We start from the raw sequence: 26715 nt of genomic DNA, 5'->3' as shown, positions 1-26715 counted from the left end.
GCTTGTAATTCTATCAAATGCTTTGTTGCAATGATGATCAACATAATCAGGCAAGTTGCAGCGCAGATTGCAACATGCAACAATACCGAAGAAACACCGAGGTGAAGAAAAAGGAAACAAAAGCAACAACAACAACAAAAAAACAACAACAACAGGATTTTGGAAACGGCGCGAAGAGTCGCTCTCTGTTTGCGACACCGCTGACCAAATGTGAAATGCGACCGGTTCCACTTCTACTGGTACAGTGTAAAAAGTGCGAAACTTTTGTTTGGTACCGTGCGAGCCTGAGTCTTTCTGATAATCTGTGTGCATGTCTCGCCAATATGGTTGTTTCCACTATTAATGTTTCCGCTGAGTGACAAATATCTTAGCTGATCGACAAAGGGTAGGGTAGTCTAGGATAGGAAAAGGTAGTCTCCCTTCAAGCTACTAATGTACTGTTTGTTTTCCTTGTTATCATAACAACCAATAAGTATTCTAGCCCAAATATAAGCTTTTTATCAGTGCTTTCGAATAGGCGACATGCACTAGCAGAAGTAGTATAGGACTTGGCGGTTCCGACGCATTTCGGTAAAATTGCGCTCGAACCAAGCCAAGTCTATACTACTCACTAGAGGACGGATTCCATAATATGGTAACAGTATATGTTGTTTTCATATTTTTAAATAAATTAGTGGATTCCATAATATGGTAACAGTATATGTTGTTTTCATATTTCTGAATAAATTAGCAGATTCCATAATGTGATAACAGTATATGTTGTTTTCATATTTTTGAATAAACTAGTGGATTCCATAATATGGTAACAGTATATGTTGTTTTCATATTTTTGAATGAACTAGTGGATTCCATAATATGGTAACAGTATATGTTGTTTTCATATTTTTGAATAAACTAGTGGATTCCATAATATGGTAACAGTATATGTTGTTTTCATATTTTTGAATGAACTAGTGGATTCCATAATATGGTAACAGTATATGTTGTTTTCATATTTTTAAATAAATTAGTGGATTCCATAATATGGTAACAGTATATGTTGTTTTCATATTTCTGAATAAATTAGCAGATTCCATAATGTGGTAACAGTATATGTTGTTTTCATATTTTTGAATAAACTAGTGGATTCCATAATGTGGTAACAGTATATGTTGTTTTCATATTTTTGAATGAACTAGTGGATTCCATAATATGGTAACAGTATATGTTGTTTTCATATTTTTGAATAAACTAGTGGATTCCATAATATGGTAACAGTATATGTTGTTTTCATATTTTTGAATGAACTAGTGGATTCCATAATATGGTAACAGTATATGTTGTTTTCATATTTTTAAATAAATTAGTGGATTCCATAATATGGTAACAGTATATGTTGTTTTCATATTTCTGAATAAATTAGCAGATTCCATAATGTGGTAACAGTATATGTTGTTTTCATATTTTTGAATAAACTAGTGGATTCCATAATATGGTAACAGTATATGTTGTTTTCATATTTTTGAATGAACTAGTGGATTCCATAATATGGTAACAGTATATGTTGTTTTCATATTTTTGAATAAACTAGTGGATTCCATAATATGGTAACAGTATATGTTGTTTTCATATTTTTGAATGAACTAGTGGATTCCATAATATGGTAACAGTATATGTTGTTTTCATATTTTTAAATAAACTAGTGGATTCCATAATATGGTAACAGTATATGTTGTTTTCATATTTTTGAATGAACTAGTGGATTCCATAATATGGTAACAGTATATGTTGTTTTCATATTTTTAAATAAATTAGTGGATTCCATAATATGGTAACAGTATATGTTGTTTTCATATTTCTGAATAAATTAGCAGATTCCATAATGTGGTAACAGTATATGTTGTTTTCATATTTTTGAATAAACTAGTGGATTCCATAATGTGGTAACAGTATATGTTGTTTTCATATTTTTGAATGAACTAGTGGATTCCATAATATGGTGACAGTATATGTTGTTTTCATATTTTTGAATGAACTAGTGGATTCCATAATATGGTAACAGTATATGTTGTTTTCATATTTTTGAATAAACTAGTGGATTCCATAATGTGGTAACAGTATATGTTGTTTTCATATTTTTGAATAAACTAGTGGATTCCATAATGTGGTAACAGTATATGTTGTTTTCATATTTTTGAATGAACTAGTGGATTCCATAATATGGTAACAGTATATGTTGTTTTCATATTTTTGAATAAACTAGTGGATTCCATAATGTGGTAACAGTATATGTTGTTTTCATATTTTTGAATAAACTAGTGGATTCCATAATGTGGTAACAGTATATGTTGTTTTCATATTTTTGAATAAACTAGTGGATTCCATAATGTGGTAACAGTATATGTTGTTTTCATATTTTTGAATAAACTAGTGGATTCCATAATGTGGTAACAGTATATGTTGTTTTCATATTTTTAAATAAACTAGTGGATTCCATAATGTGGTAACAGTATATGTTGTTTTCATATTTTTGAATAAACTAGTGGATTCCATAATGTGGTAACAGTATATGTTGTTTTCATATTTTTGAATAAACTAGTGGATTCCATAATGTGGTAACAGTATATGAATAGATTAGTGGAAAATATACATTTTTTATTTTATGGAGACTATATGTTTTTTTTCAATGTGTTGGTAGCCAGACTTTCGCACCCTAAGAGGCGAAGCCTCACTCCAAGTACCGGAGTCGCGTCCCGACAACCACTTAGGAGGTGAGGCTATTTCGCCTCGCAGGGTGTGAAAGTCTTGGTCACCACGCCATGGCACCATATGTTGGCACTATATAATGGTTACCGCGCCATGGCATCATGTGTTGGCACTATATAATGGTTACCGCGCCATGGCATAATGTGTTGGTACTATATAATGGTTACCGCGCCATGGCATCATGTGTTGGTACTATATAATGGTTACCGCGCCATGGCATCATGTGTTGGTACTATATAATGGTTACCGCGCCATGGCATCATGTGTTGGTACTATATAATGGTTACCGCGCCATGGCATCATGTGTTGGCACTATATAATGGTTACCGCGCCATGGCATCATGTTTTGGCACTATATAATGGTTACCGCGCCATGGTATCATGTTTTGGCACTATATAATGGTTACCGCGCCATGGCATCATGTTTTGGCACTATATTATGGTTACCGCGCCATGGCATCATGTGTTGGTACTATATAATGGTTACCGCGCCATGGCATCATGTGTTGGTACTATATAATGGTTACCGCGCCATGGCATCATGTGTTGGCACTATATAATGGTTACCGCGCCATGGCATCATGTGTTGGTACTATATAATGGTTACCGCGCCATGGCATCATGTGTTGGCACTATATAATAGTTACCGCGCCATGGCAGACAGATGCTTCATGAAGGTGCCTTTTTTCCATCGGTGTTGGGTCTCGGTTCTGAGATCGTTGTCGTCCATCAGCCGTATAAGAGTGGGCATCTTCTCGGTGTTTTCATTATGTCCCACCTCGTTCTTGTGGGTGATGTGTGGGCTCCATCGGGATGGGGGTGGTAGCGCCTGACGTCCTCCTACGTAAGAGCCACTACTGATTTTCTCTAATAGGCCGCTTTGGGGTAGATCTGTCTTTGTGTTCTCCACTATTTTATTGCTACCATCGCTGTAATCGACTAATGTGATTGACGTCTTTTTTACGCTTTTAGCGCCAGAAAAGTCATACTCTCTGTTGATTTCAGTGTCTATGTCTTCGAGTCCTTTTAGTGTGAATTCCTTGTTGCCGTACTCGTTGTGTCGCGTGAACAACCTTCTCGGGTCGGAACGTGGCACACCTGTAGGGTCTGTGTACGCTGTGTAGCCGTACTCTATAAAAGGCCGTTCTTGGACGCCCTTATAGACATCTACTTTTTTGTTTGTGAGTTCGCCGTTGTCTTTGTACGTTACGGTTTCAGTCTTCTTTTCCATTCGTCCAGTTTCCATCTTGTTTGCCGTATGCTACTATACTAGAAATTATTTTTAAATAGTTTCAGTGCGTTAAGGTGGTTTCACCAAATTAATGAATGCCAGTATGTGTCAAGTAAAGATTCATCTGTCAAATGGGTGGTCGGGGTTATTGTCCGATCTTATAGTGCATGTAGGCTAAATTTTTTATTCCGTCTTTTGATATATACCTTTTATCATCGAAACAGCACTTTATTGATTTCATAGCTTCCTAAGTTATGGTTTTGGCTTCTGATGGTCTTCGTTTTGCGGTGCATCTGTCTGTCGCCCATTAATGTCTTTTGATAGTCTTCATGCTTGATGTTACATTACTCTTGATCACATTCTTTTTTATTCCATTTGCTGTCTTTCCTCCTGATTGCTCGCTTTTCACATAGCCGTACGTTTTGGTTGGCAGTCGGACAAACTCGCCTATGGGGATTCCTGCAGCCTCGTCTTTGAACTTGCCGATGACCTTCTTGTTGGTTTCGTTGAAGTATGTGGAGCTCTTTGGGTAGTCACTATTGTCGAATCTGTCTTTGTCGTTCCAGAAATCTTGGTACACGTCTTCTGTCTCTATCTCGGTCAGACTGTCTGTATCTGTGAATAGTGGCCTTGCCTTGTCTCCGTACCTCTCTTTGGTGTTGTTGTAGTGGAAGTCGTACATTTCCTCTCGGAAGTCGTACGTTTCTTCTCGTCAGTCACCAGTCAGACGTCTACCCTTTTACTTTGTGATTGTGTATCTTTTTTTTAAGTATATAAGATGCCTGTTAATCAGGTGGAACGGTTTCCATGGCAACCTTTCTTATCTGCTATTTCATTCTCATTCATTTATCCCAGTTGCATATTAAAATGAAGAGCTGTATTCTTGAAGATTACTGAAATTTTTGCCAACAGTGTGTTTTCCATTATATGGCGTTTTTTAATCCCTGCCTAAGCTAAATGGGTGAAGGGTTAAAATGGTCTTTAATGGACCACAATACTATGAAACTTTATATACCTGTTGATAATAGAACATGCACAATATATAATGTGAACCTTCTCTGCTTCATTGTGGAACAAGAACTTATCTAATTATGCGTAGTTATAGTACTCAATACTCTTAATACTTAGTACAAAAAAGATAAATAACATATACAACGGTTGCCATGGCAACAGGAAAGTGATGTTTAACGTTTTGATAAGATAAAAGTTACTAAATCAGTATGTTTACAAAGTAGAAAGCACATATCATCATTTTCCAGAGAGAAATAACGACTTTCGGTGATTCTCTTATTGTGGCCGTTTATTTTGGGGGTCCTAGGCATGGTACAAAAAATGGACCCATTGCGTCATGATGGCGCAACAGTACCTTGCGACAACAGGTCTCAAAATGATCCCAAGACGTTGTTCTATCATTCTATGCACCTAGAACAAATGTGTAGGAGATGTGCAGCGAAATGCATTTTCTGGGCCCTTCTGTCAAAATAGCTCCCAGTCTATGTATTGAGGTAAAAATAAGACTAATCTCTAGCCAAGTCATCTAGCTAAATCCTAAAAAAAGAGGAATTTATTTTTCGCTTGGATTTTAAGTTTTATTAAATAATACAGAGGTTCAAAAGATTTCCGAATTCACATATTACAAGTCCATTTGCAACTATTCTTCAAGGCATGTTATTTCACGTTATTTTTTAAAGTAAATTTATTTTAGAAATAACTGCTTTGAATCTCCCATGAGCCTTCAGTCATGAAATATCCCATGAGGCCCCAGGGACTTACATTCATTTTAGAGCGGCAATTTTGAACGAGTTGAGCTAAAAAAAATAATGAATAGCTAAACATGTCAACGAAATGGCCGCGATCCTGGCGTTACACAATCCCATAATGCACCGCGCTGGCCAAAGAAAGGAAGTGTGCTACAATACTACAATCCCCCTATGCTTTACCTAGATGGGGGCTTCCAAATACAAACAAGCAAAACTAATGACAACAAATGAAATAGTAAATGCTAACAAGAAAGTTCACTGTCCTGAAGCCTGTCCAGTTACTATAAGTCCTTATTCATTCCGCCCGAGCTCGTAACATGAATACTTCTCCTTTAAAAATATTTCCGTGTCTTTACGTTGTCTGAAGCTCCTCCTCAACTCTTTCCTGACTGGGCTGGAGGCTTCAATCGGCCGAGGGCCTGGGGTGTTGTCCGTAGGCACTTCCTCGTTATCTGGCACCGAGACGGTCAACTCCGCGTAAGCGATCATTGATGTTTTTAGATTCATTTCCCATTTCATCGTTCTCCTTAGAACTTTCCGCGGACCACTGAGTGACATCTTCTTCTGACTTATATGGCACTCTCTGTGTAACACTACTGCCCTCTTCTCTCTGTGCCACCACATGCAAGTAGCAAGTAGCGGCTGTCTCTCGTAGGCCTGCTTTCCCATGTTCTTCGCCTCTCGAAAGGCCAGGACCGAGTCTTCTACTTTTATATCCTATGTCTTCACCTGTCGCTTCTTGTCTGCGTGCTTCTTCATTCTTATCTTTTCTAATAGGCCTCTCTGATAGAGCTGTTTAAAGTCTACTCTCTGAATTGGCAGTCTTGTTCGGAAACATGATATCCGCCGGTGCCACCTTGGTTGTGCAGTGGGGTGTTGCTATGTAGGCCCGCAGAAAACGGTATACTTCCTGTTTGAAGTTGCTTCCGATAAGTCAGGAGATTTGGTAAAGCGTCTTCACTATCCTCGCCGTTAGCCTGTTAAGTGGTGTGTTGGTCTGGCATGTGAAGCCTTGGTATTTGCTAAAGTCCCTGAACAATGAAACATTCTGTCCAGCTTCGGGACTACTGCTCTGTCGTTCGTGCCTGTTACGAACTTTCTCTCCACCTTGACTGCTTACATACCACCACCAGCACGTATTCCCCCGTGTGTATAGGACCCCAAAAGTTTATTGCCACCTCTTGCCAGGCCTCCGAGTGTATGCGAGACATACGGAGTGGATCTCTCTCTCTCTCTCTCTCTCTCTCTCTCTCTCTCTCTCTCTCTCTCTCTCTCTCTCTCTCTCTCTCTCTCTCTCTCTCTCTCTCTTGTGACCCTGTGACCACCTGGCACGGGTGGTAATGCTGGATGTGCGCCATTCTACCATTCTGTCTATCCGTGGGAACCATAGTCTCGAGTACGTACGTACTCCGAACCATTCTCTCGGAGGAACCTGGGCACGACTATTCTAACCCCTCTTAATACTAGTCCTCTGACAAATGCCAGCTCTGTCAACACAGGGTCGTAGGCAGCGCCCAGTGTTTTCGTTTTTTTAAGTCATGAAATAGCCTTTTGATATGGCATCTTTGAGCTGTGAAAGTTCCGCATCCTGCTGGGTTCGTTCCTGTAATTTCTGTAGGGTTACCGCATCTGGTACCGCTTCTCTCACCACAGCCATAATGTCCTTCTCGAAGTCTTCTTTGGGTCCATCTGGTTTGAACTCGAAGCCCTCCTTGCCTTCTTCACCGGTTCCTTTAGTTGGCTCCGGGTGTCTCGAGTTGTAGTCTGCTTCATTGCACTTCATACCAGCGTTCATGCCGAGTGTATGAGGTAGTTGAATTCCTGTAACCTTACTCTCATTCTATCTTCGCGGAGAGGCGCTGTTTCTCTGTATACTGACAACAGCGTTACTTGCGGTTTGTGGTCCGTGTCGACACCAAATACGTCTTTTAGACCATACAAATATATATGGTTGGTTAGAATCCCCCATTCGACTGCCTTTGCTTCCTTTTCTCGTTGTCGGTAGGTCACCGGCCTCCATCCTCTAGTGCTGGGGTCATATTGCTTCAGGGTGACTGCGATTCCATTTGGTCCGGAATCTGTCTTTAGCCATCACAGTATCACCAGAAAGTAGGGCCTTTACATGCTCGAAGGACCATTGGCACTTTGCCATCCACTGGAACTCAGCATCTTTCTTTAGTAGTGCCCGGAGTGACGTGGTCACCTGGCAAATCCTTCCATGAAGTTGGCGTTTGCTCCGCCAAAGAATAGGAATGAACGTACTTCTGCAACCTACTAGTTCTACTAGCTCAGGTCTAGGGAGATATCTTCGCTCGTGAACACCTTGCCGAAGAACGTAATCTCCGTCAAATTAAATCTACTCTTCTTTAGGCTGAGCGTTAGATTGTTGTCTTTCCGTAGCTTCAAGACATGTCTCAGGGCGCGATCGTGTTCTTCTTGGCTTGCTCCATATATCAGGATGTCATCATAAATACTTATGGCATTCGGTTCTTGGGCTACCACCTTTCGGACTTCCTTATTGGAGATTTCGGCTGCGCTGTTGACCCCAAAGTTTAGCTTCTCAAATCGCTTGAGCCCTCTTGGCTTGTAGAAGGTGGTCAGCGTCCTGCTTTCCTCTGCCAGCTCTAGCTGCATGTATCTGTGTGCGAGAAATGTTTCGCACCGTTCAACCTGGTCTCCAGCTCCCTCCCTATTTGCCCATCCTTTTGATATCTGAGAAGCTGGTAGAGATTGTGTGCAAGGCGCTGCCAGGTTTCCATGCCATAATCGGTTGTGACTCCATAAATGGTCTATTTAGGATAGGAAAAAAGAAGGCATGGAAGGGCTTTCTAAAGTTTCAAGAGTGACAGGAAGCAAGAATGCTTGGGTGACAGCAAATGATGTCCACTAGTATTAGATGTTCTGTCAAAAGAAGCAGACGAGCGAATGTCTACCGCCAATAAGTGACAGCTTGAGCCATCTCATAAAGAAGGATAACTACCAGGCGTGTATCTGGCGGAGCTCCACAATGCAGAATCTTCCCTCACCAGAGAACAATGGCTGGAGGATCAACGCCGGACAAATCGAACCGCTACACATGTCAAGAGATCCCGCTCCTGAAGGTCTTCTGGAGCTAATTTAATGCTGTTGCGAGATGACCTTTACCCCTGCAAAGACCAACCAGATGCCATGTACAGAAGCATGCTAATGCATGAATGACTTGCAATGTAACAACCCTTTCAAACAGGCCTTTTCCACCAGCGATGACGAATCAGAAGACGACGAACTTCTGTAATTACTCTATGAATTCTACCATAACTTGAATCAGTTACATAAGTTAGAGTACATTGGTTGCTGTAACCTAGTGCTAGCGTAAATAGCAACTCAGTGGTGTACGAGTGAATACTCGTAAAAACTAGATGTTTAGCAGTCTTTAAGGAGCCCCATGTACTAGAGACTAGAAACGCACCAAAGATTGTATTTCTTTTCACAACTGAATGGTATATGACTTGCACTTTAGTTTTCACTTGACCGTTTTGAATATTATCTCACTTTTTAGCTATAAAGGACAGATTTACATGACAGCCGTTGCCATGGCAACAGGAAAGTGATGTTTAACGTTTTGATAAGATGAAAGTTACTAAATCAGTATGTTTACAAAGTATAAAGCCCATATCATCATTTTCCATAGAGAAATAACGAGTTTCGGTGATTCTCTTATTGTGGCCCTTTATTTTGGGGTCCTAGGCATGGTACCAAAAATGGTCCCATTATGTCATGATGGCCCAACAGTATCTCACGACAACAGGTCACAAAATGATACCAAGACATTGTTCTATCATTCTATGCACCTAAACCAAATGTGTAGTGCTACGACATGATTTTTTCCGGTTCTACCTCCTAGACTATAGGTTCTCCATTGTCTTTCCTAATACGCTGTTGTTCATCAGTTTAAAGAAGTCTTTTTCGAATGAGTTTTTGGCGTTCTTACGTTTTTCAGTGTTAAAGTCTATATACTGCTTTAGCAATGGTGATTGGTCGAACTCTAAGACTCGGTGGACTTTAGTTACTTTTAGGCCTAGTGTATAGCTGGAGGTTTCTGTAGTGTAGTACGTACTTCTCTTTGTCTTTTAAGGTTGGGATCAGTTTTGAGACTAGACCTGTTTGTGTGGCTGCTATTTTGCTGTAGTAGTCGGACAGCATGTCTTTTGATACATTCACTCTTTCAGCGGCTAGTGGGTAGTCGTTGTGGAGGTTGTGGAGGCTTTTGGGGTACTCTAGGTCGACTTCTAGTATCAACCCCTTTTTACTATTCTCTTCGTACTTAGGTAGGTTTAGCTTGTTGATGTTCTTTTCTGTCATCCATCTAAAACCACCAGTTGGTAAAACTGACTCATAGCCCATCCGTACAAGTTGTTTGCATCCAAGTACATAACATACTTTGAAGACGCCGTCTTGTCGTATGATTCCATGTACTTATCGTTGGCCTTGCTGTATCTGTTGGGTATTTATGATATACCACCGCGCATATCCTTCTCGATGAATTGGAACATGTCAATGTCTGTCATGAGTTCCAGTTTAATGTCGGTCATTTTTAGCATGGCGTCCCATGATAGACCGGGGGATGTGAAGTAGTTGCATGGATCTAACTTATAGTATTCTAGGCACGTCTTCCTAAAGTTCTCAAACACATCAGCCAGCAGTAATATGTCAGACGCAAGGTATAGGTCGTGGTAAGTCGCCCATGAGTTTAAGCTTAAACTTTTTCCACACGGTTCTAGCACGTTTGTACTCGTCCTTTGAGATGTGTTGATCGAACATGGTGCTATAAAAGTCCTCCTTCTCCGGTAGCTTGTAGTTGAAGCTCTCAAAGCTGTCCATGTAGTCGTATGGGTATACTCTCTCTAGCCATAAGGTCGAGTCTCTTACCTTTAAACCTCTGAGAGGTGTATTTCAATGACTCCCTAGGTAGGTTGCCTACCAATCTCTCAAGGCTGGAACTCATAAACTGGAAGCTGTCGATGAACTTGAGGTGGTTGCCGAGCATGAAGGCCATGTACTTCTCCATGTTATTCGGTATAGCATTGATGTTCATTTGCTTCTCCTCATCCTTACTGTTCACGTATGTGTGCTTCTTTACAATGGCTCCGATTTCCTGCATTATGAAATGGCTGTCGTAGCCTCTTAGGTTGTGAAATATGACGGGTACCTTTATCTCTTCAGGATCGATTCTAAGTTTCAGATTGCACTCTTGGTGTGCCGAGCCTCTGTACTTACCAGTTATGTGGCAGTGGTCTCGAACTCGAGTGTCCTTCTTAGTGTATTCCTTGTTACATATGTGGGACTCTTGGGCTTTTTGGAATTGGTCCTCATCATGCTTTGACATTTTTAGTGCTTTATTGAAGTGCTTCCTCATTATGTTCTTACAGTATTTGACTTCTTGTAGCATCTTCTCCATGAACTTGTACACGGCCTTTTCACCTCTGTAAATCTGCGTTTGCTTTGTATACTTGTCATCATAGGTGCAGACTACTTTATAGGCACACCCACAGTCGGTATGTTTTTGGTAGGCTCCAGTGTAAGATTTACCATCATCAGGTTGGCATCCAGGCACGCCTCGTCTGCACTTTCTTAGTTCTAGGTGTCGGCACTGGCCTACGAGCCCTAGGTGTAGGAACTGGCCTGTCTTGGAACTCTGGTGGTGGTGGTATTGTGTTGTCCTCGTACTCCTGCGCCATCCGCTTGACGCTCGTTGGTGGTGTGGGTACTGGTGGTCTTGTCTTGCGATACCTAGGTGCTGGTACAGGCTTCGTCTCCTGTAGCGTTAGCAGTTAACCGATAAGTTCAGACTTGCTCAGTTTATTGAGGTCTCTCTCATTCATGTCTATATTAGGGTTAGATATTTTCTGTGAGTCGCTCATATATACACTTACTATATATTTTATTTTTAAGTGTACGAACGCACTTTCTTTAAATCCGAGTTGTCCGTGACGAACCCGTCGGATTGTATGCTTCTATATGTTTTTAATTTTTCTAGAGTGTCTGGGTGGTCACATCGGTTATGTTGCTTGTGTTTTGGTTCCTCCGTTGCTTCTTAGTCTTAAGTTGGCATGTCTTCCCTGCTACCGTGTAGTTTTTACCGTTTCCACATATTGGGCAGTACCACTCTTTATTCGGCATGTACCTAGTCTTGGATTCTTTTATAGCTCTCGCTCTGTCCTCCTCAGTCTTATATATGGGTGGGCGTCCTCGTCCTCTTTTGGCTTTCGTCACTGTACCCCTTCCACTTTACCAAAGCTTGCTTTTTTTTATAATCTCTACGAATGGCTTTATCAATGCGGAAAGCATCCTGCTTGGCTTTTAATAATTCAGGCTTATAGAAACTACCTTGCATGTCTTCATTATTTAGATCCTTGATTTTATACGTGATTGGGTTACTGTATTGTATTTTATCGACTATAAAAACTTCCTCAGTCCAATTCGGTGTATAACCCTTGTCGGACACATTACGTATGTATTTACTTATCCTAAGCTTGTCACCTATTTTGATTTGAGGTTCTTGTTTTGATTTCTCCATGTTACCATATAGACTGAAATATACTAAACCTTCATTCTTCTTTTTGCTAGCTTCTACAGGAGTCATCTTAATGCTCGAGTGTTTGGTGTTGTTATGCTGCTTAAAAATCTTAGGTAGCATTTCTAAATATTGCGTATTACCTTGGACAGTAAACTGTCCCCACATTTTGGTTTTAATTGTTCCATTCGTTTACAGTTGAATATATTTGTATACCATTTTTCTCCAACAGGGCTTTCAGGTGTTTGTTATAGAATTCTTTACTCTTATCAACCCATAAATACTCTGGTTTTCTTCCTTCCTTGAATATTGTTTTGAATGAGCCAGCTACAGTTTCACCTCTTTTATCGGTATGATACTTACTTACTTTATCAAAATACGTCTAAAACCATGAGAAGGTATCGAAACCCATAATTCCATTTGCTTTACTTTTGCATCTCAACTAAATCGGAACACTATATCTCATCTGTATGATTAACTATAACACGCCGTCGGGTGAATTTCTTTTTTACTGGCTTGTGTAGTTCATCAGCTAGTTTTTCTTGCCAAGAAAGAACTTTGGCGAAAATGCAAGCTGGGATTTCGTAACGTGACCCGCGCTACGAAAGCTGTGACACACTGTTGCCCTAACTCAATATTGCTCACGATCGCTTCTCCTTCTCCAAATGAAGTCGTAAACGTCCGCTTATATTCTATAAGATAGGCGTTCCGATAAGGCTTGATATTAACAGAAACGACTCGGGAACGGGAACCATTATCGCGTTGCTATGCTCGTTACTATAATAAACACAACTAGAAACCTCTAGTCCAAGTCATTAGACACGCTTTGTCAGCGGGGAACCCCCTATATAATAACTTGACTTCCTGTTTTTCCAAGGATGTCACGCAACAGCCGTAACCATAGAACAGTATCATAAAATGAAACCAGCGCGGTAACCATTATATAGTGCCAACACATGATACCATGGCGCGGTAACCATTATATAGTGCCAAAACATGATGCCATGGCGCGGTAACCATTATATAGTACCAACACAAGATCCCATGGCGCGGTAACCATTATATAGTGCCAACACATTATGCCATGGCGCGGTAACCATTATATAGTACCAACACATGAACCATGGCGCGGTAACCATTATAAAATGCCAACACAAGATTCCATGGCGCGGTAACCATTATATAGTGCCAACACATGATGCCATGGCGCGGTAACCATTATATAGTGCCAACACATTATGCCATGGCGCGGTAACCATTATATAGTACCAACACATGATGCCATGGCGCGGTAACGATTATATAATACCAACACATGATGCCATGGCGCGGTGACCATTATATAGTGCCAACACATTATGCCATGGCGCGGTAACCATTATATAGTGCCAACACATGATGCCATGGCGCGGTAACCATTATATAGTGCCAACACATGATGCCATGGCGCGGTAACCATTATATAGTGCCAACACATGATGCCATGGCGCGGTAACCATTATATAATGCCAACACAAGATTCCATGGCGCGGTAACCATTATATAGTGCCAACACATGATGCCATGGCGCGGTAACCATTAAATAGTACCAACACATGATGCCATGGCGCGGTAACCATTATATTATAGTGCCAACACATGATACCATGGCGCGGTAACCATTATATAGTACCAACACATGATGCCATGGCGCGGTAACCATTATATAAGGCCAACACATGATACCATGGCGCGGTAACCATTATATAGTGCCAACACATGATGCCATGGCGCGGTAACCATTGTATAGTACCAACACACGATGCCATGACGCGGTAACCATTATATAGTGCCAACACAAGATCCCATGGCGCGGTAGCAATTATATAGTACCAACACATGATCCCATGACGCGGTAACCATTATATAGTACCAACACATGATGCCATGGCGCGGTAACCATTATATAGTGCCAACACATGATACCATGGCACGGTAACCATTATATAGTGCCAACACATGATGCCATGGCGCGGTAACCATTGTATAGTACCAACACACGATGCCATGACGCGGTAACCATTATATAGTGCCAACACAAGATCCCATGGCGCGGTAGCAATTATATAGTACCAACACATGATCCCATGACGCGGTAACCATTATATAGTACCAACACATGATGCCATGGCGCGGAAACCATTATATAGTGCCAACATATGGTGCCATGGCCCGGTAACCAAGATTTTCACACCCTGCGAGGCGAAATAGCCTCACCTCCTACGTGGTCGTCGGCACGCGACTCTGGTACTTGAAGTGAGGCTTCGCCTCTTAGGGTGCGAAAGTCGAAAAAAAATGTATAGTTTCCACTAATCTATTCATATTCTGTTACCACATTATGGAATCCACTAATTTATTCAAAAATATGAAAACAACATATACTGTTACCATATTATGGAATCCACTAATTTATTAAAAAATATGAAAACAACATATACTGTTACCATATTATGGAATCCGTCCTCTGGTGAGTAGTATAGACTTGGCTTGGTTCTAACGCATTTTTACCGAAATGCGTCGGAACCGCCAAGTCCAATACTACTTGCAGATCACGTGACTTTTTGGGCAGCAAGCTAGCACGCCCATGCTTTTAGCAGCAAAATAACAACAACAAAAAGCAACTTTTTCAAATAAGCCAGAATGTCAGAAATGGCCTATTCGTTTTTTTTTCGTCATTATCTGGACCTTGACGGGCGCAGTTTATTCTGTGTTTATTTTTGCTTGAATTTGCCACTCAAAAGTCAAATGATCAGCTAGTGTGTCGCCAATTCTGCGTGCATTCCTCGGTAGAAAGCTGTTCATTTTGTTCTGTTTACCCTAGTTAGATGACATGCTGAAAGTCTGCCATCTCATGGCACTCGTCGGATGACATCAGAGAGTACATATTTTGCCATGTGCTTCCGTCAGTAGCTATCATTCAGTGTGCATATGTGCACATTTATAATACTTGTAATGGCTGACCATTTCTTAAAAGCTATGCTCAGTCTCAGCGCTGGCAATAGCTATTTCTAGATCCTCCTTCGCCTTCTCGTAAGGGTGTCCCTCGCCACCTAGCAATAAGATCTTGCGGGATAGACGGGGCTGATATTTTTCTATGTTTAGTACGTTGTACATCAGACGATTTAAATCTCCTGGTAACTCGAAAATCACACGATTTTTGAGGAATTGAGGCACGTTATTCTCGGCGCCGTTGTACATGAAGTATGAGGGTAGGAACTTCGTGGAGTTCGGATGATGGAAGAGCTCTCCGCGTATCAGGTTGAGTTGCATTATCGTCAGGCGAGCTGGAAGACAACGTCAATTAAGAATTAGGGTGAGTTATATCCACGACGCATGCAGCAGGACGCCGGCCGTGCCAAAGTTTGATTGCAAGCACTCATCCATAAGGGGACGAGGACATGGAGTATTAAGTTCTGGCTCTCACTAGGACCCAAGCGCATTTAGCTAGCCAGCGTTTTGTTGGCAGCGTCGTGGATGTAAATCACCATATTGAGATCCACGGTGCCGACAGCAGAATGTTCGCTCGTGCGCGTTTAGGCTCTTACACTCCTTTTTAGGAAGGAAAAATGCCGGAGAAAATCAGCAGGCCGGCGTGGGCGCTAGATTATCTAAAACCCCTTTAATGACATTTTACTAGAGAATAGTTGATATATTGCGTATGATTACACAATTACCGATGCCTGTAAAGATTACGTGACTTACGGTCCTCCTGATCAGTGCGCCTTGCGTTAAGCTGTGCGTCACGTGGTGTTTTTCTGCTAGCAATGACCACTACGCAGTCTGCCTGTCGCACTTCCGCCTCGTACCAGTTTGTGACACCACGCGTGATCTCCTGTTGGCACCAGAGATCCGCGCGCGCGTTTACGAGGCCGGTTGAGTTTAGCATCATGCCCATACACGTGATGACACAGTCGCACTTCTCACAGCACGGCGTGTGTTGAAGAAACACGCGACGCAGAGGGGCTAGAGAACGCAGAAGATCATTAAAGAATCTCGAATCAATTGACTCTAGCGAGATAAATGCGACTTTTTATTTTTTGTTTATCCTGTACATTTATTGGCCGAGATTGGATATTGTGCGGGGGGGGGGGGGGGGGGGGGACATACCCCCAGTGCCCCACCTCAAGCTACGGCACTGTTGGAGCATATTCTTTTTTTATTTAAGAGGCTCTGTCAGTCCGTTTAAAAAGTCAATTTGTGTCGGCTTGGTATTTGTAGCGATTGGATTTGGAAGGCTAAATATAAAGCTATGTTTTGGGATGGTTCTTTTTGTGTAATTTGTTCAGAAAATGAAAAGGAGAATAACAAAAGAGGAGAATGACAGAGTCGGAGAGTGTAAAATATTTTTTGGATATCTGTTATATGTTAATTATCGTGAACTTTGCTCTAGTGTTTTTTTTTCCGCAAAAAAAGACATGGTAACCATGCTCACATGCGGGCTTGTCATGTGCGATTTGTCGGTCTCTTAACAGTTCCACTTGTTTGACTTTGATAAGTGGTAATTTCACAAAAAAAGTTATCTTAAACTTTACGTGTTATCTTCATTTCCTCTTGACATTCCTCGTCACTCCTACACAGGGTGCCCAACAGGTGACATGCGCGTGCGAGTGTATCACTCTAAAAGAATATTTGCTTACCATGATTATGGATAAGGTTATCTTCTAACTCTTCTTGATGGGGATTATTGTAATCCTGGCCTCCAGGAAGCTCAATATAAACTATAGCAGAGAAGATAAGTAACTTTATACACCTATTTCAAATAAGGTTGGACTCCGAGAATCTGTGAATCGTACCCCGCAGTGCTTTATGGGTAGAATAGTCAAATAAAGGTAAAAAAAAAATACAAATACAGGTTTTAAAAACCGAGTTCTTGTTTATGTCCTTATGAACATTCACGCATGGCTTGCAGATACAAGGATTCAGCCGTTTAAACGCTGCCCATGAACCACCGCGGGTTACGACACATGGATTCTCGAGTAAACCTTTTTTTAAATAGGTGTATATTACCGTAATAACATAATCGAAGGCCTATATGAATGGCTATTCGTGTGGTTGCTTATAACTATTTAGGCCACAAAATGTTTTTTGGCTAGCATACGGTCACTCAACTTTCCAAATCAAGAAAATTGAGCCCAAAATTATCGTTTTTTCCAAACGCGGTCACTTCCATACAAGGAAACTAATATATTCCTTATTTGGAAAATCTGCATGATTCTTGTATAATTTTTTAGGTGAGCGTACCCCAGGGGCTTCGTAAACTTTACGACTTGTAACAAGAAGAGAAAAACAGTAACTGGACCATCTTTAGTTAGTTGAGAAGGTCCCTGAAAAGAAATTAAGTTTCCTCGGTACCAGACCCCCAAAATGGGGGTTGTTGTTGTTTTTTTCTTGTGAGACCTCAGGCATTTTGGTTTTGAAAAAAAAAATGGAAACATTATTGGAAGCATGAAATCACTATTCAAAAAATGACTCTTAAAGCCGCATTGTCACCAGTTTACTTCCGGTCGATTACGTAGCAATCTCCGATGATTTTTAACGGAAAATGCGAAAAATATTTCAAAATATTGAAAGTTTGTTTATTAGAAGTTTCTTTTAGGATGTGATTGATAATTTAAGGCGGATGGTCTGTTTAATATCTCGGATTTCAATAGATTCTTTTGTATTTTCACGGTTGAGGTTTCCGTCGGACCTCCTGAAGTAAACTGGTGACAATGCGGCTTTAAGCAATGATTCATGGGTAAATTCAAGCCTGCTCTGTGCTAGTTGTCTGTTTGATAAGTTTCATAACGGCATTCTACCACATTAACGCAAAATATGCAAGACAGCACGGCTGAAGTGCGCGCGTGCATGCAAGCATGCGAGTAACTAACACGGCCGATGAATTCCCATTAATGTTCGAGTATCTGACTATTTTAAAACCTGATTGGCATATGTTTGTATTGTAGTTTGGGCCCATAATGCGCCACTGTACTCATTACATGTGTGTTTAATGATTGACTATTTTCGGTACGTACTGATATTGTAGTACTTCTTGTAAATGAAGTACACCAAGGCTAGCGCCATTACCACTCCTGCTATTCCTCCAGCGAGTATCGCTATTATGTGCGGGGTATTCGTGTCTGGTTCGGCGGTAGAAACAACTAGATTGCGCAAGAGTAATAAATTACAAGCTCATAATGATTAGGACCACGATGATGGTCATGATTAAGATGATGATGAATGATAGTGGTAATTATAGTTGGTAATTAAGATAGCGGTACATTAGAGAGTGATCTTTAACAACCTTGATGTTTTGGTCTGTTGTGACCATCCAACGCCAGAAATAACTTGCATTACCTGTGAGAACTGTTGGAGGAATATTGACGAAGACACGTTGGTCGTGGATAGTTGTCTTGTTGTCATGGGTGACACCGTAAGCCTGCAAATACAGAACAAGACAAAAAAGAAATGTCTACAAGATATAGCGTAAGTAGCCGTAGGCGATAAAAGTAACGAGATATGTCCAAAGTTATTAGCAGTTGGACGTCATAGGACGACAATAGGAGCCCACCTCTAGGGCCGTACAACTGTGAAAGGTACTATGAGTGAGCCCCATCACTTGGTCGGTACAACAGTGATATAGGTACTATGAGTGAGCCCATCACTTGGTGGGTACAACTGTGATATGAGTGAGCCCATGACTAGAAGTGTACAACGTGATATAGGTATTACGAGTGAGCCCATCACTTGGTCGGTACAACAGTGATATAGGTACTATGAGTGAGCCCATCACTTGGTCGGTACAACAGTGATATAGGTACTATGAATGAGCCTCATCACTTGGTGGGTACAACTGTGATATGAGTGAGCCCATGACTAGAAGTGTACAACGATATAGGTATTACGAGTGAGCCCATCACTTGGTCGGTACAACAGTGATATAGGTACTATGAGTGAGCCCATCACTTGGTCGGTACAACAGTGATATAGGTACTATGAATGAGCCTCATCACTTGGTGGGTACAACTGTGATATGAGTGAGCCCATGACTAGAAGTGTACAACGATATAGGTATTACGAGTGAGCCCATCACTTGGCCGGTACAACAGTGATATAGGTACTATGAGTGAGCCTCATCACTTGGTGGGTACAACTGTGATATGAGTGAGCCCATGACTAGAAGTGTACAACGTGATATAGGTATTACGAGTGAGCCCATGACTAGAAGTGTACAACGATATAGGTATTACGAGTGAGCCCATCACTTGGTCGGTACAACAGTGATATAGGTACTATGAGTGAGCCTCATCACTTGGTGGGTACAACAGTGATATGAGTGAGCCCATGACTAGAAGTGTACAACGTGATATAGGTATTACGAGTGAGCCCATCACTTGGTCGGTACAACAGTGATATAGGTACTATGAGTGAGCCTCATCACTTGGTGGGTACAACAGTGATATAGGTACTATGAGTGAGCCTCATCACTTGGTGGGTACAACAGTGATATAGGTACTATGAGTGAGCCCATCACTTGGTGGGTACAACGTGATATAGGTATTACGAGTGAGCCCATCACTTGGTCGGTACAACAGTGATATAGGTATTACGAGTGAGCCCATCACTTGGTCGGTACAACAGTGATATAGGTACTATGAGTGAGCCTCATCACTTGGTGGGTACAACAGCGATATATGTACTATGAGTGAACTAATCACTAGGATCGTACAACTGTGATATAGGTACTATGAGTGAACTAATCACTAGGATCGTACAACTGTGATAAAGGTACTATGAGTGAACCCATTACTAGGAGCGTACAACGTGATATAGGTACTATGAGTGAGGGTAAATACAAGTAAGCCTTTTCCCGACTGGCTATTGTTAGAGCTAATCAGTATCAGATAACCAAAAGCAAGAGCTTGCAAAATGATATGCCGCTACCTATTTTTTCAACTTACGCGCACAGAGTAGTTAAACTGTTGGCAATGTTTCGGAAGCTTGATGGCACAGTTTGTCGATTTCTGAAAAAAAAAAACGTAGTGTATGATTATGTGAATATTTACAGTTTCATAGAATAGGTGTGTGAATAGGTGGGGGAACAATCGACGCGAGGGGAAGAAGGAAAGAGAACCATATATGGCGATGCTAACGCTTGAAACATCAACAAAACAGCTACGTTTTGAGCAAGGCGTTTAGATAAAACTTGAATCCGCAATTTTAAACTGTATTCTAAGGTTCACGGTAAAGCGTCAGAATTCGTGACCATCTTCTGCTTACCATGACTATCTTACTTCCGTGGCATTTTTGCGTGTCCTGTATACTAGCCCATAGGATCTCGGCCCCCGCAAGACTTTCTTTGTTACACCATGTATCCCATGTCACTTCTATCGATCCGCTTGACTTGTTATACTGAGCTGACATATTGGTGACGATACCTGTAAGGACGAGACATGATGTAAGGGCGCGTTTTTTTACTCGTGATTCCGGAATAAGAATGAATAGAATAGATAAAGCGCGCGTTCGTTTATCTCGCGTTCGCGTATTGGAATGAAGGCCATTCCACCCATTATGCTCTCTGTAGCAGAATGACTCGATTGCCATTCTGAATATTCTCTACCAACTATTCCTATTCCAGAATGGTAGGGAAAAAAACAAGACCTAAGAGTTACATTTGTCACACGATCACGCACTACGCCTTAGTCACGCAACTGTACGCCAAGGTTCACGGTAAAGCGTCAGAAATCATGACATCTTCTGCTTACCATGACTATCTTGCTTCCGTGGCATCTTCGCTACGGAATCAAACACTAGTCAAACACGCAGTCAAACACTACGCCACACTCACGCAACTATACGTCACAGTCGTCTCCCACTACCCGGCCACAGTCACACACTATGTAAAAGTCACGCGCAACGCCACAGTCACGCACCACGCAAAAGTCAGGCACTACGCCATAGTCACACTAAGCCACAGTCACACTACGCCACAGTCACACACTACAAAAAAGTCACACACTATGCCACAGTCAAACACTACACAAAAGTCACGCACTACGCCACAGTCATACTAAGCCACAGTCACACACTACGCCACAGTCACACACTACACAAATGTCACGCACTACGCCACAGTCATACTAAGCCACAGTCACGGACTACGCCACAGTCACACACTACGCCACAGTCACGGACTACACCACAGTCACACACTACGCCACAGTCACGCACTACGCCACAGTCACACACTACGCCATAGTGACACACTGCTCTACACAAAGTGCGTGACAGTGGAATTCAAGAATTTGATTTGATTACTTTTGAAGTCACTGAATAAGATTGACCAGTTATATAACAGATATAAGCTGACAGTAGTTTGATATCAGTGCTAGTACCGATACTTACAACATAAGATTGACCAGTTATATAACAGATATAAGCTGACAGTAGTTTGATATCAGTGCTAGTACCGATACTTACAGCATAAGATTGACTAGTTATATAAGCTGACAGTAGTTTGATATCAGTGCTAGTACCGATACTTACAGCAAACCTCCAGGTCTTTCCACGCGTCAAACTTGCACGTGTCTGAAAGTGCGATAATGCATGTTATAATAATATAATACAGCGGCGTAGCCAGGATTTTTAACAGGAGGGGGCCCTTAAAAATGGCCCTTTCAAGACATTTTCTCCGGTGTTTCGATAATGTCTCAACATTCACTGTATTTTTGGCTGCTATAAGGGGTGGGCCGGGCCCCCTGGGCCACTCCCCTGGCTACGCTCCTTTAATATGTAAATATAAGAAATATATACAACTAATGTCTCAATGGTTTGTTTCCTTCTTGCATCGTCCGCCTTTTTTTACAAGATATCATGTTGTTGGGTGAGGTGAGGTGTGTTATTGGGCGGATAGTAGGGCGTTGTCAAATTACGAGATGAAATCACGAAATCACAATCTATAAAAACAAATTTCCATACTTCATTTAACAAATTCTATGAAAATGATATCGTAAAAGCACCTCAAATCAACCATTGACATGGATACTTTTTCACACTTGGTATTTTCTTAATGTGACATAATGTCGACCAACTAACCGTTTTTATAGGGAAAACCCAGGAATCAGGACAGCGGTGAGGAGTGTTACATTGTGATAAAAGAAGCCGCCTTAAAAGCACCTACCCAAATACAAATAGACTTTCTTTAGGTTTCTCTTTTGATTCCGGTCGTACGCCGGCAAGCTCTGAACACGAACTTCGTATTCAGATTCGTAGTTCAAACCAGAAAAATTGAATTCTGTGATAGATACCTAGGACACAAAAACAAAATCGATTAAAACGTGAATTCGTTTCATTCGCAGTCGCTGAAGATGAGATTCGGCTTGGCATCATCAACGCCCGTGATTCCAAAAAGCACTGCTTTTGGTTTAAACGTGACATCGCTTGAAGGAAAACATATCTTGATCTATTGGTAGCCTAGCACATTCAAGTATTCTTTATATGACAAATACTTACCGAGTTGATCTGATAACACTCCTGGTGCCCTGCGTGATTATAATTGCTGACGATATTAACTTCATAACCCCACAAGTCTGCTTTGCCTAAAAAATACAATGAATGTGTATCAGGCTGCAGGCGCGTACCCAGGATTGGCTGAGGGGGAAGGGGGGGGGGGGGGGGGGTGGGGGTTGCAGTGATAGGTATCATATGGATTATTATAAGTCTCATTGGCTAAAAAAATCCAATTGTCCCTTCGTGAGGATTGGGGCGAAACCCTCACCAACATTTTGCAAACGATGCCTTGCAGTAGGATGGAGTGCTTTTAAATCAAAGGCTGCCAAACATCGAATTTCAATTACTCCAAAATGCTTTCAAAACGACATACGATTTTGAGACCAAAAAGCCCTCACCCGCCTAAGGATTAGTAGTACATCAACTTGAAATCGAGACTGGGCGCTACCTTAAGCCCTATAGAAAGCCTGAGGACAGAATTTGTTCTCAGTGTAATAATTTAGGGGAGGTCGAAGACGAGTTCCACTTCCTGATTAAATGTAAGCGACATGAGATGGCAAGGAAACGGGTAAACAGATAAAATATATATTTGATGAAAGCCTCCTTTTTCAGAACCTTATAAATCCTCCTATAACAGCGCAGAGGTAGACTTTTGTATAATACTTGTTTTTATATAGATATATTTTTTATTGATGTTTGGTAGCGTCACAGCCATATACTTGTGTGTATAAGCTGCTAATAAACTATATCTATCTATCTATTAAAAAAATACCAAGGGGTGGGGTAGAGGACGCACCCTGCGATCCACCCCCCCCCCTCCCCTTCGTATGCGCCTGTCAGGGAATGCATTATTTTAATATAAATGCTACGCATGCATTTGTTTCGGATAATATCAAATGTGTAATCTATAGTGCTTGCCCCTGGCGTTCGTAACGGGTTTCCTGTGCATGTACGTGACTCGAACCTGGGACAAGGCCCCCCACAGAGCGTGAAAATCGCTTCTAGTGACGTTAAAACTTCTACCTTCCACAGGAAGCCCAACCAGAGTGTTTGGGAAAAGGCATAGTCTAAGATACTCACACATACCTATTTCAGGCGGATCCCACGTTAACCGAATCAGTGGCTTCATATCCTTAGTTATAAGTACTTTTGCCTTCACGTTGCTTGGGGCAGCAGGGAACGATGAGCAGTTTTGAAATAAAGATGTCCCACAGAGAGTAACTAAACGGAGATAAAAAAGAAATCATCCCAAGTGAGTAACGTTTTTAGTAACGTTTAGTGTATAGCGTGAACCAAACATAAGGGAAGTAACTTACAGTTTTGTCTTCTGGGCTTTCCACATGGAGGATCCAGATCTGACAAAAAGGCGTGTTAGAGATCAATGATTTACTATCTACATATGAAGTAGCATCACATCTTTTTCACCTTTTGCCTTCCTGTTCTGGCGGCCATCTTGATCTGTGGGGAAGTAAAGATGTAGTTAGAAATTGATTCTACTCAAGTGAGCCTTATCATTAGAGCCTAACATCACTTCTTTTTTTTACTTTTACGGGCGAAAGGATAAAGAAAGCAACATACCTGTCATGGTAACTTTCCAGGCTGCTTGTACTTTCTTTTGGAGTACACATAGATACAACCCTTTGTCCCTGCGGGAGATTTCCGAGAACACAAGCACTGACATCCTTTTTCCGTTTTTCTTTTTCCTTCTTTTGACTATTAAATGTTCTGATTTGCTCGTGTTAAGGATTTTGTAGTCTTTGAACCACACATCCTGCAACGCATCAGAAGTGAAGGTGCACCGCAGTCTAAGAGGGCTGCCTTCTTCTGCCCTGACAACAACCGGCCCATCCTGGAAAACAAATATCAGCGGCAAATCAACAACAGCCTCAACAACTTATCAACGACATCAACATCAACAACAAATCAAATCAACGACAACATTGACAACAAATCGACGGCAACATCAACTACAAATCGATGACAATATCAACTACAAACAAATCAACGACATCATCAACAACAAATCAATTCAATGACGATATCAATAACAAAACCGAAGACAACATCAACAACAAATCAAATCAACCACAATATCAACTACAAATCAAATAAACATCAACATCAACAACAAACCGAATAAACGACAACATCAATAACAAATCAAATCAACCCAACATCAACTACAACAGGCGCGTTCCCAGGGAGGGGGGTGCGCAGTCATAGGAATTGTATGGCCGCCTAGGGGGAGTGCGCGCGCACCCTGCACGCCTCTGTGTACGCGCCTGTACAAATCAAATCAAACCAGCCAAATTAAATCGACGATAACATAAACAACAAATCAACAACAATTGGTGTTAATAAATGAGATGTATATGTCGTCTTGTCTTCTCGTAATCCTCGAATACGTGCTCACACGCTGGATTGCTCGTCGATTGATAAGAAAAATGAATAAAATGCTCAAGTTTGCACGAACAACAGCGTGCGCTGTTCTCGCGCTTTTAAGTGACCTTCAATTACCTTCCGGCTTAAGATAATTCAAAATGTTTCGAACCAAAAGCAATTTTAATTGTTCCGTTCCGTTGGCATATGTTGGTGAAACTCGATTACTCTTGGAACCTTTGAAAATCGATAAAAGCCACACGCAACTCTAGTTATCGAGGCTATAAAGTATTTTATTTATTCATTTTTGTGTCTTTTGCAAAATCTTAATGGGGTCTCGATTAACTTAATTTTACCGTTAATGGTTAAGCAAATGTATATAATTGCTAATAGATCATTCAAATACATGCGATGGATTTTGTGTGGTAGATTTTGACTCGGTAGCTTCCGCTCCGAATGCCAAGTTTACTTAGTCCGTGATAAATTAATTCACACTAAAGGGATGAGACGGAAATAGGAATTTGTAAAAAGTGTTTCAAATCGATTGATTCATCAGAAATTGGTGACTGCACTATACAGCAGCGAAAATAATGTACACAAAATATCTACCCGGTTGAATCTTCGATGTATATTGTCTAATTTTCAATGCAAGTTTTGTCAAGCTTTACAAAAGACCAACATCGATTATTTGTAACCTTTTGCCTCTTCTCCAAATACTCGTTAAAGAAAAATTGGCATATGCTACATCCTGGGGCTTCGAAACTACCATAGCCTATTCATAATTCTAACGACAAATGCCATGGTAATGTTGTAAGTAGTGGATATACATTCAAGAGTGATTGGAATTTCCCAAACAAACAAGTTGGTTTTTTACATCAATGATTTAAACACTATTAACCACAATAACCTTATTCAAGAAGTAATATTAAAAATAAGTTGTCTTATCGCCGCTATTTTTTTATAAATTGATATTATTTTTAGAGTGCGTTTTTAAAGACAATTCTAGATAGATGTCTTGCTGTTGCTGTTTAAAAGGATGTAGATCGACTAAATGAGAAATCTGAAAGCTTGTCACAAAGTTTAAACAACGTCGATTAAACACAATTCTATTTACAAATTTTAAGAATTTGATGATACAATAAGATGTTTTGTAAGGTAGGCGCATCTTAATTAATAAGTTTGATGACACTGCGTTTGTTGATCTTTTATATCTGTGTCTTCTTATAGAACATACCTTTAATTGTGGGTCATCAGTGAAGTTGTTCAGGTTATGTACCGCGAGGAAACTGCTTAACAGTGATGCTAACAGCAAACAGATCGAATTGAGTCGAGTAAACATTATAACAAGTACATATATTTACAAACTGAAGTAAATTTCAGAGAACTATGTCGATTCAACCAAGGGTGACGAAGGTCTTTCTCGAATTGTTTAATCGTATTAATGTATTTTAGATTTATTAATAGCAATGACATGTGACTATGCAATGAAAATGGGATGAAATGATTAAATGTTTAGCCTT

At 40.9% G+C, this 26715-nt stretch overlaps 1 protein-coding gene across 1 annotated transcript; it reads right to left on the bottom strand.

Moving 5' to 3' along the window:
* Positions 1-14667: 14667 nt before the first annotated feature.
* Positions 14668-26636, bottom strand: LOC5519247. Its single transcript, XM_048733660.1, has 15 exons — positions 26430-26636; positions 24395-24665; positions 24242-24274; positions 24133-24171; positions 23903-24037; positions 22820-22905; positions 22488-22614; positions 21854-21895; positions 20588-20745; positions 20269-20331; positions 18665-18746; positions 18343-18468; positions 16966-17046; positions 16031-16291; positions 14668-15612 (listed from the first exon to the last, which is right to left on the bottom strand). Exons 1-15 carry the CDS (start codon positions 26532-26534, stop codon positions 15296-15298), a joined length of 1926 nt encoding a protein of 641 aa, XP_048589617.1. The 5' UTR covers positions 26535-26636; the 3' UTR covers positions 14668-15295.
* Between the last annotated feature and the right edge of the window lie 79 nt (positions 26637-26715).

The sequence above is a fragment of the Nematostella vectensis genome, chromosome 10 (genome assembly GCF_932526225.1).
Source record: "Nematostella vectensis chromosome 10, jaNemVect1.1, whole genome shotgun sequence".
Classification (NCBI taxonomy): domain Eukaryota; kingdom Metazoa; phylum Cnidaria; class Anthozoa; order Actiniaria; family Edwardsiidae; genus Nematostella; species Nematostella vectensis.
The sequence above is the reverse complement of the archived record's forward strand: the minus strand, read 5'-3'. Positions and strand labels throughout refer to the sequence as shown.

Bases quoted from the DNA above. Each gene is read 5' to 3' on its own strand.
- LOC5519247 (XM_048733660.1), bottom strand. From the start codon at position 26,534: ATGTTTACTCGACTCAATTCGATCTGTTTGCTGTTAGCATCACTGTTA. The intron at 20,746-21,853 runs GTAAGTATCGGT...TCGTCCTTACAG, and splicing joins GAAAGACCTGGAGGTTTGCT to GTATCGTCACCAATATGTCA. The intron at 18,747-20,268 runs GTAAGTTGAAAA...CTGTATTTGCAG, and splicing joins AGTTTAACTACTCTGTGCGC to GCTTACGGTGTCACCCATGA.